Raw genomic sequence first — 10,445 nt, forward strand, 5'->3', positions numbered from 1 at the left:
GATTATATCTTGAGAGTCAGGAAGTGACATATACTAATGTGAGAGTTATTTCTAAATCAACTCTTTGAAGTCAGCACAGTGGCAAGTATTTGTTGGAGCAAATGTTAAAATTCATTCCAAAATAGAAAAAAAAAAAAGAAAATGAGAAAAAAAGTAATGAGTAAATTTCCTACTTGATGTATTCAAAGAAATATTAATGCTAAAAAAAATCAAAGTTGAAAACAGACTATCAACATTTCCTATTTAAAAACATTAAAAATATTAAGCAATCATCACAACAAGGAGGCCAAAAGAATCCAGAAACTGTCTTAATCAGCAAATAGTTGATCTCTATTACAGGAAAGATTTTAAAATCAATAGTGACCCTAATTTATAAAGAAAACTGTTAAAAAACACAGTGTGGTACAGGGCAAATTCAAAAGATTAAGAGCAACATCATATCATAAAACAGAAGAGTTAACCACAGAGGGGAGAGAACTGCATGAGTCTTGATGGAATATGGGGCTTAGTCAGAACATCCCAAGATTATTTATACTTGAAAGTGGAAGACCAGACAAAAATGCAATGTCTTTTAGCATATCATTAACAAATTATTTTCATTATTAATGAGTATGTAACTACCATATTTGGATTCTAATACTCAAGATTCAGATATTCTATATGTATAATTGGAAATAACATTAAAAATGAAAACTAGAGAAAGGATAAAACAGACCAACTACAAACTATGCTAGGGATCAGACAATTTTTAAGGCATTGGGATATTGATTTTTAAGATGCCTAAAAGAGGGAAAAATCAGAAAAAAATTAAGGATGGTAGGAGGAGGTTTAAACTTCCCTCTCTCTACTTCAGTTAATGTAATGACAGAAAATCTGGAAATGGATCATACAGTATTAAGGGAGAAGAATGTGAACCTTCCCTCAGGCTCCTGTCTCAGAATAATCAATTAATCACTCAATCAACCAATGTGCCCTGGAAAATAATCACAATATATATCACAATATAATCACAAAACTGATGCTACGTTATTCTAACACAAACCTGACAGGTATGTGAATCAGCCTTTAATAAATTTGAGAGGATTATACTACTCAGGAAAAATCTTGTGGTTGGTTGAATTGGTTATTCTCTTGGGTTTATGTATAAAAAGAGTAAATCGGCTCAAGGGTGAAGTTTTCAAGTTTGGGAGAAAATTATTTCCCCCCACCAATAGTGATTCCCTTTGGCCTCCACTGACTATGGGATTAAGGAGACTGGAGCATTGACATCATCGTGCTGTTCCTTCTGGATGTGACATCCTCATTGTTTTGCAGGTTTTGCAGTGATTTCCAGTATTTGCTATTCTACAAGCTCTATGGTGCAGCTGGGGGTCTATTTTCTGCTGACTATTGGTCACTGGCTCCATGGTCTGACCAGCATCATCTTGGAGTATCTTCAGGCCTCACGCAAGCTTCATGCGGCTAGGGGATAGTGGCTAGAACACCATTTTTTTTAATTTAAATTTTATTTTATTTAATAATAACTTTGTATTGACAGAATCCATGCCAGGATAATTTTTTTTTACAACATTATCCCTTGCACTCGTTTATGTTTTGTTTTTTCCCCTCCCTCCCTCCACCCCCCCCCCCCAAGATGGCAAGCAGTCCTATATATGTTAAGTATGTTGCAGTATATCCTAGATATAATACATATTTGCAGAACCGAACAGTTCTCCCGCTGCACAGGGAGAATTGGATTCAGAAAGTAAAAATAACTCGGGAAGAAAATCAAAAATGCAAATAGTTCACATTCATTTCCCAGTGTTCCTTCTCTGGGTGTAGCTGCTTCTGTTCATCATTTATCCATTGAAACTCAGGTCTCTTTGTCATAGAAATCCACTTTCATCAGAATACATCCTCATACAATATCGTTGTTGAAGTGTATAATGATCTCCTGGCTCTGCTCATTTCACTCAGCATCAGTCCATGTAGGTCTCTCCAAGCCTCTCTGTATTCATCCTGCTGGTTATTCCTTACAGAGCAATAATATTCCATAACATTCATATACCACAATTTACCCAGCCATTCTCCAATTGATGGGCATCCATTCATTTTCCAGTAGAACACCATTTTTAAAGAATTAATCACCCACAAATCTAGCTAGTGAAACTTGAAAAAAATTTCCTGACTGCTAAGGCCTTTTTTGGAGGTCATGGTGCAATGGATAGAAAGCCAGGCTTGAAATCAGGAAGTTCTGAATTCAAATCTTACCCCAGACACTTAGTAGCTATGGACCCTGGGCACTGTTTGCCTCAATTTTTTATATTTAAAATGAGCTGGAGGAGGTAATGATAAAACTTCAATATCCTTGCCAAGAAAACCCCAAATGGCGACATGACTGTGCAACAGCAGCAACAATAAATGTTTTTTTTAAACCTTTATGTTGTGTCGGAAATTGTAGTGCTTTGGTCCAAAGAACTAGCTGATTTAGGCTAGAAATTTCAAGATCCTCTCCAAATTAGCTGGCAAATATATTTGAGCAAAGGTAAGGTCAATGTGTTCTACTTACCTGGCCCATATTTTTATGTTTGTTATTTATATTTGTCAGAAACAAAGATCATAGTTTTCTGTGCTATATTCAGCCAGAGAATATCCTCATTGTTCCTTTGTACTAATAATCGATAGGTCTCATTTCTATAAAATCATCACAATAATGATTTATAAATATATTAATTTTTTATTCATTAATTTTCAGTCACTTCTGACTCCTGGTGACCACACTTAAAGTTCTCTTGATTGAGTTACTACAGTGGTTTTTCTTCTCCAGTTCATTTTACAGATGAGAAAACTGAGGCAAAAAAGATTGAGTAACTTGCCCAGGGTCACACAGATAGTAAGTGTTGGAGGCCAGATTTGAACTCAGGTACATGAGTATTTCTGACTTCAGATAGAATTTTATCCATGGCTCCATCTATCTGTCCATAAATAAATCAATAACTTCCTTTATAAAAAAATATGAAAAAGACCAGGATTACAGAAATTATTTTCTACAGTAGACCAATCATGCTTATATAACTGATTAAAATAAGCAGAGAATACTGAGTTTATATTTTCTCATCTGCTGATTATTTTTAAAAGAATATTACAGGCTAGAATAGTGTACTGCTCTAAAATCTTATTTCCGAAGGCGAATTCCATGGAGACATTAGGCTCAGATAAAATTCCAACTCGTAACCAGCAGAATGTCTCTATTACATAGTTTGTTGAAAGACCTTAAAGGCCATCTGTTCCAATCCTCTCACTTAACAGATGGAAAAAATGAAGCCCAGAGAGGGTCACTTGTCCAAGATTGCAGGGTTAGTGAGCTTCAGTATAAGGCAAGAGTTTGGACTTAAGTCCTGTGATTCCGAGCTCAGCATGCTTTCCAGCACACCATGACACTTCTTTGTTAGGTATATCCAGTGGTAACTTTGTTCAGCAATTCTCTGATTATCAATATCTTCAAGTACCAAGAATGGTAATGGTAAAATACTCCAGAGCCTCCTTAATGAAATTCATGGCCACTCAAAATAAATTAGTCTAAATTATTACTGAAGAAAACAAATGGATGAAGAATGGCTATTTTCCAAACTATGACTTGAAGTTCAATAGGAGCCCATTTACCCAGTGCACTAATAGGGATGAGTTGGACAAGTCTTGAAGATGAACATTGAGCTGATCTGAGCCGTGACTATGAAGCAGAGCTGGATTTCATATGTGCCTTTTAAGGTGTAAATGATTATACTGAAAATGAGCCAGCTTGCTCCTGGCTACACATATGTGCATAGTCTTCCCCAGTTAATGGCTATAAGCTCCCTTAAAGGCATAAACTGTTTATATTCCCAATCCACAGCACAGTGCTTGACACATAGGAAAATGCTTGCTAATCAATTAAGTTGGCCAATCAAGGTCACATAGTAAATCAGTGATATAGCAAGGTCTAAAGAGTAGATCTGAGTCTGGTTCTCTTTCTTCCACATCACTAGTATTAAACAAAAAGTTTACCACAATCAACATTTTTAGATACTTTTGAAAAGGGATAATTATATATATTATGGAGCTCTCTGAAGTTGCTGATATTTGTCCCAGAATTAGTATGCTATTAATCTTAAATAAGCTTGCTATTATGGAAGAGTATTATTTTAAATTTTTATTTAAATATTTCTTAATTATGTTATTTCAATTATTTATTATAAAAACATTAATTTTTAAATACTTAAAAAAATTTCGAGGTTCAAATTCCCTCCTTACCTCACTCCCTCCTTGAAAATGCAAGTAATTTGATATTACACATGTGAAATCATGCAAAACATATTTCCATATTAATCATGTTACAACAGAAAAGACAAAAACAATAAAAATAAAAAGTTAAAAAATATATTGCAATCTGAATTCAGAGTTCATTAATTCTCTCTCCACAGGTAGATAGCATTTTTCATCATGGGTCCTTTGGAATTGTCCAGGGTCATTGTCTTGATCAGAATAGTTAAATCTTTTCACAGTTAATCATCCTTATAATATTACCAAATGACCAAAAGTGCTCCTTCCTGCTCTTGAGCTATGACCCAGAAGTGGGTTTGGGCAATAGAGTTGCCAAACAGCATCTCCACTGCCCAAGGCTAGCACGAGGTTCCCCTGTAATCTCTGATCCCTTTTTCAGTTCTAGCATGAGAGCTCCCAACTCGGTGGTTGCTTCTGTTGCTTCCACCTAATCCCACTACTAGTGTTTCACCCACATGGGCTCCAGATCATCCGCTTCCTCTGTGTCACAGATCTCTTCTTCTCTTTCCAATTTCTTACATTATCTTAGGTTGGAAGAGTATCTTATTTTGCTTTTGTTGGCTCTGCCAGTTCAGAATTCAATGTGAGGCACTTTTTAGTTGTTTTGGGGGGAGTCTTAGGAGAGCTCAATTAGTGCTTTCTCTGCTCCATCCTGGCTCCATTCCCAAAATACCAAGGATATTGTTCTTGAATTCCCTATTACAGATTCATCATTTATTAAATAGTTGTATGACTTTGGGCTAGACACAATCTCTTTTTTTTCCTTATCTGCAAAGCGGGGTTAATAAACATTTACAGTGCCCACTTTACGGGCTTGACAAGTAGCTCAGATGAGATAATGTATGTGAAAGTATTTTGTAACTGCAAAGCACTAACCATTACATAAGCTATTATTTTAGACGTAAGAGATTCATCTTAAAAGATATCAATCTTACTTGGAAAGCATTTGTTCAGTCACTGTGAGTGCTGCACAATGATTTTTATGGGTTATAAAAATGATATTAATGTGTATTCTTTGAACTGAATTTGCTGAAAGATTTGGATCAGCATCCAGTGTTGGGAAAAAACAATTGCTGAATGTATCCAGACTCCATTGCCCAAACTGATTTTGCACACCATGCATAGGACCTTTATTTCCAAATAGGGGTTAGGTTTGTTTGAACAGATTTTGCCCACCAATTAATGATTTATTTCTCCTATATCTCTGCCTCCTTTTCATCCAATAGCATGAAAAACTAATCAACCATCCACAGAGCACTAAACGAATGTCTACGGATCCTTCAGGTAGGTAATTATTTTTCCAGGTTGTATTTCATCCTCCCAACATTTTCATATGAAAAAAATTAATAGAAAAGTAGTTTTGCAATTACAAATGTAAAGGAGTCAATTATAAAAATTGCTTTCCACTCAAGGGTGTCGTAAGACTAATGTTGATTCATCAGCATAATAAATGCTTTGTCCTTTAGGAAACACATGTGCAAATGGAATATGGAATAACATTTTTAAAATATTCCCCTAGTGATAGTTCTATGCAGCTGAAATTAAAGTGGTATTAAAAACTACCAGAAATGTTGAGGGTTGCATACACTGGCTAACTAACTTGTAGAAATAATGATTGCTGATTCTAGTAAACAAATTGCAGTTTATTCTTGAGTGCTGACTGGTAGCTTTTAAACATTAGAGTACAATAACTATCCAAGATATATGAGGTCAATAACTTTAAAATGCATATGTTTCAGTGGGAGATAACACTATGCATTTATTTACTATTCAGTCATAGCTATGCCTGAAGCAATATAATAATTGTGGACATAAGAGTGGAACGAGGAATATTTTTCTACTCCATCTCTGAATGAAAGCTATTTTGTCAGCAAAAATAATAATAATAATAACTCATTCTTCAGAATTCCCACATCCCATCCTCCAATGACCTCAGACAAAATAGATATTTTTATTTTCATGGGATTGTTATATTATAGCACGCTCCTGGTCCTAAGAACTATAAATCTTGTGTGGCAGGTTACATAAGCACGACTCCTGCCTCTCCCAGTAATAATGGGTAATATTTATTCAGTTTGAACATGTGGCTTCATTGACCAGGTGAGTCCTTGTATAGAAATTTACTGTTCATGCAGCTTGGTGATTGATTCATTCTTAAAAACTTTCCCCAGGGCACTGAGAGATTAAGTAACTTGGCCATTGTCAAAGAGTTAGTGTACATCAAAGGCAAGATGAATCCTGGTCTTGCTATGCTAGCCCATGGCTAGCTCACCATCACTGTATAATGTTGCCTCTTTATTGCCATTTATATATTTCTGATTTTCTTAGAAGATGAAGTTCTCAGCAGCTGTTTTAAAAAAGGGAGATACCTAAAACAGTGGTACAGAGGCCATAGAGTCTATCTATAGTACTGATGGCTTTGTCAATCTGGAAAATTATTAGTCTGGACCCTCCCTCATTAAAACAAATTGTGAGACATATATAATCATGTGACTTGTCACTCAGTATCACACAGCAAATTGAAGAGGGAGTTTAGAACCCAGATTTTTATAGGTTTCCAATCCCAGAAATATATCTTCTTGATCCCATGTCCAGAAGTGGATACATTTCAACAATTTGTCCCTCCAAACATCATATATAATTAGATATAAATGATTTCAAGTCAAATCATAAACAGATAGATAAGCATTTTTCTATATAAAAACTCAGGTTTTAATGTATCCTCAATGGATTAATTGTTCCTCATACATATGACATATATGTATACTGTCATATATACATTTATATATATATGTATATGTATATGGTACTAAGAGGAAGCAGAATTTCTCTGAGGGCTAATACTGAATCAATATCAAAAGATAAAACCCAATCATTTCAGCTCAGTCCCTGGTCCTCAGTTTTGCTGTTAAACCTGCAATCCCTTTTTCCTTTAACATCAGGTTGGGAGAAAATTTGCTCCCTGGGCATTATGGTATGGCTAGTACATAAGTAAAATTCGTCGTGGGCAGAGGATTTTTTTTTTTTTAAAGCTTAGAAGCTCCCTTAATATTTGCTACCAGTAACAGATGAAACGTGGCAGTTACAGTGAATCAGGCATTCTGGAGCAGTTACTGAAATATTACAGGCCGCTGTCTTCTGGGTTGCATTAAATCCTCCCCAGGCTCTGAAGCCGGAGCCTGCATTTTCATTGAAGAGACATGGAAAATCAGATAAACACATCACTTAGGAATAGGTATCAGTGTGATCTCTGATAACCATAATGAGTGTTAAATGTCGGTCTCACAGAAGCCCTTTGGGAGAACTTGCTGTACTGGCTGGCTGAGGAACTGTCTGAAGAAAACGCAGCATCCCTTGCTGCATCCCTTCCTCTGCGGCGGAGCACCATCCAGCTTGTCAAACTGAAGTATCCTGATAATGTAACTGAGCAGATCTATGAATTTCTTTCCTTCTGGAAGAAAACTCTCCCAACATCCATGGATAAACAACGACTTCTATCTCGTCATCTTCGAAAGATAGGCAGGAGCGATCTTTCAGAAGAGCTCAAATATAAGTGGGAGAATAAGGTATTCTCAGAGTTTCAATTGGGGTCAGATACAGAGCCATAAAACCTTGCTTTTCTATTTCTTTTCCCTTAGGGAAAAATGTTCATGTAAATCTTGGAGAGACTTTCTGTCAGAATTATATTACCAGCTTCCATGTGATATAGTCCGGAGTTAATTTATTTGATAGATGGGCTATTAAAATCAATTATGACAAACAGAAGGGCTAATTAACAATAAAAGGAAATTCATAGATTGGAGCATGTCTTCATGGTTCAGCAGTTCATTTTCAGTAAACTTAATTCCCTCTGGTAAGCCCAGCTTAACAGCTTTAGCCAGTGCTCCCCACTTATATTTTGATAATCTTTGTTGTTTCCCAAGTACTGAAATGTAAATGTCACATTGACATATGACTCATTGTTTAGTCCCGTCACATGGAATGAAATTGGTCAGCCCTGAGATCCAAATCCACCCCAACTTCCATAAGATGTCCCATAGACACAGCTAGGAATTATACATATTATATCCTCTAGCTTATATGTTCTTGATACCAATATTTAAAGAATAAGAAGTGACCCCCAATCCAATTTGTTATAAACACAGGAAATAAACCCATTTTTGATATTTATAAATATATGTATAAATCTAGACATTTAAAGTTTATATTCAATTAGAGTTAGGCTGATCTCAAGCTCACTTTTTCATTATCTATGTAAAGTAGGCTTGCTAACAAAATGAATGACATCCGAAAGATTCTAAGAGCCTTTTAAGCCATTTAAGAAAACCAGCCTCTAAAGTATTTGGACACATCATTTGCACTCATGACTTATTATTCCTTATGTAGTATTCATGAGATAAGCATGGGATAGTGGATAGAGCTGCTCTCAGAACCAGGAAGATCTGGTATATACTGGTTGTGTGACCCTAGGCAAGTGACACTAAACTTTTTAGAGATTTCTCTTAAGTTCTCTTAAGATTATAAATTGTAGAGATGTCGATTTACATTGGTAGAGACAATTTACTTATTTGGGAGTTCCTTGTATCAATAAAATCATAGGATGCTATATTATTCCTAAATATATGTCATTAAGGACAATAAATCTTATCTCTTCATTAAAGGAAGTCCATTACTTTCTTCATAGAAAAACTACTTTGAAATATTTTGTTCTAGGGAAGGGAATAAGCACTTACATAATTTACAAAGTACCAAACACTATATTTTTTATGAATTTTTTTAATGAATATTTTCTCATTTGATCCATTTAACAACACTGGGAAAAAGGTATTATTGCTATCTCCATTTTATCCCTGAAGAAACTGAGGCAAATAGAAGTGACATAACTTGTCAGAACCACAAAATTACTATTTTATTTGAACTCAAGTTTTCCTGACTTTAGGCTCAGTGTTCTATACAATGCATCATCTAATCTTCAAGTTCTAAATGCATTTAAAAAGTACATATTTGGGGGCAGCTAGGTGGTTCAATGGATAGAGCATCATCCCTGAAGTCAGGAAGACCTGAGTTCAAATCTGACCTCAGACATTTAACACTTTCTAGCTGTGAACCTGGGCAAGTCACTTAACCCCAACTGCCTCAGGGGGAAAAAAGTACATATTTGCAGTTTCTTTAAAATAATTTCTAATTTAGACATTCCCTGAGTCCCACTAGTCTACTTTAGTGACATTTTCTGAAAGCAAAGAGATCTTATCTTTTAAAAACTTTGTAATTAACTCTATACCCATGGATATTCTGTATAAATGTTTGTTGAGTAAATAAATGATAACAAATAAACATTTAATTTCTAAACATGTGTGTTCCTTTTGTTGTATATATGACTACATTAAAGGACCATTTTCTGATTGAGCTTTTTTTTTTTTTTTTTTTTTTTTTTTTTTTTTTTTTTTTTTTTTTTTAGATTTAAAGAACTAGAAATGTTCTAGTGATTTTTCATGTTTTTTCTGGAAAAAAAGAGGAAATAATCATTTTTAGGTATGTTGCTAGTTAAAATTGTTGCTTCTATGATAATAAGTTGTTCAGCGACCAGATACCGTTTTGGATTGGTGAAGGAATTTTATGATACTAATGAAATCACAATTCAAAAAAAAAAAAAAAAAGACAAATGATTTAAATACAGCTCCAAGAAGAAAATCAATAGTTCTAGGAAACCATAAATATCCTAAGAGTGATGTATCCCATGGAAACAAATGATACCAGATAAAATGTTTCTCAATAGTACTTATGTTAACGAAAGGAACAAATTGAAGAGGCACGATTGTTACATACAAAATGTAACCGCAGAAATGATGCAGAAGAACACAGAGCTCTGTTTTGCATGACTACACACTTAAAATTTATCTCAAAGACAGGTGAAGGTAAGAGGGTAGAATAATGTGATCCAGCTAAGGAAGAGAAGAACCCAGACCATTTAACATTTGTAGTTAAGTCATAAGTATGATGTCTTCCAGTGGAAAGTAAATTTGTGGCTAATCTCTTTGAGAAGCATCTTTTGGTGGTCCAAGGAAGGAAGATCAGGATTTGTAAGTGTTACTGTGTAACTATAAGTTGGTGAAAGGGCATCTAGCCATTCTCAGAGATAAGTAGTG

The 10,445-nt window shown here is 35.0% G+C and overlaps 1 protein-coding gene across 1 annotated transcript in view; it reads left to right on the forward strand.

Moving 5' to 3' along the window:
• Window positions 1-9,648, forward strand: part of DTHD1 (death domain containing 1) — a 68,130-nt gene extending 58,482 nt beyond the window's left edge. Inside the window, exons 9-10 of the mRNA XM_051964920.1 lie at window positions 5,526-5,583; window positions 7,588-9,648. Coding sequence (XP_051820880.1) covers window positions 5,526-5,583; window positions 7,588-7,907 — 378 coding nt within the window. The 3' untranslated portion in view covers window positions 7,908-9,648. The remainder of the gene's footprint in view (window positions 1-5,525; window positions 5,584-7,587) is intronic.
• The last annotated feature ends 797 nt before the right edge of the window (window positions 9,649-10,445 follow it).

Source organism: Antechinus flavipes, chromosome 6 (genome assembly GCF_016432865.1).
Source record: "Antechinus flavipes isolate AdamAnt ecotype Samford, QLD, Australia chromosome 6, AdamAnt_v2, whole genome shotgun sequence".
Taxonomy (NCBI): domain Eukaryota; kingdom Metazoa; phylum Chordata; class Mammalia; order Dasyuromorphia; family Dasyuridae; genus Antechinus; species Antechinus flavipes.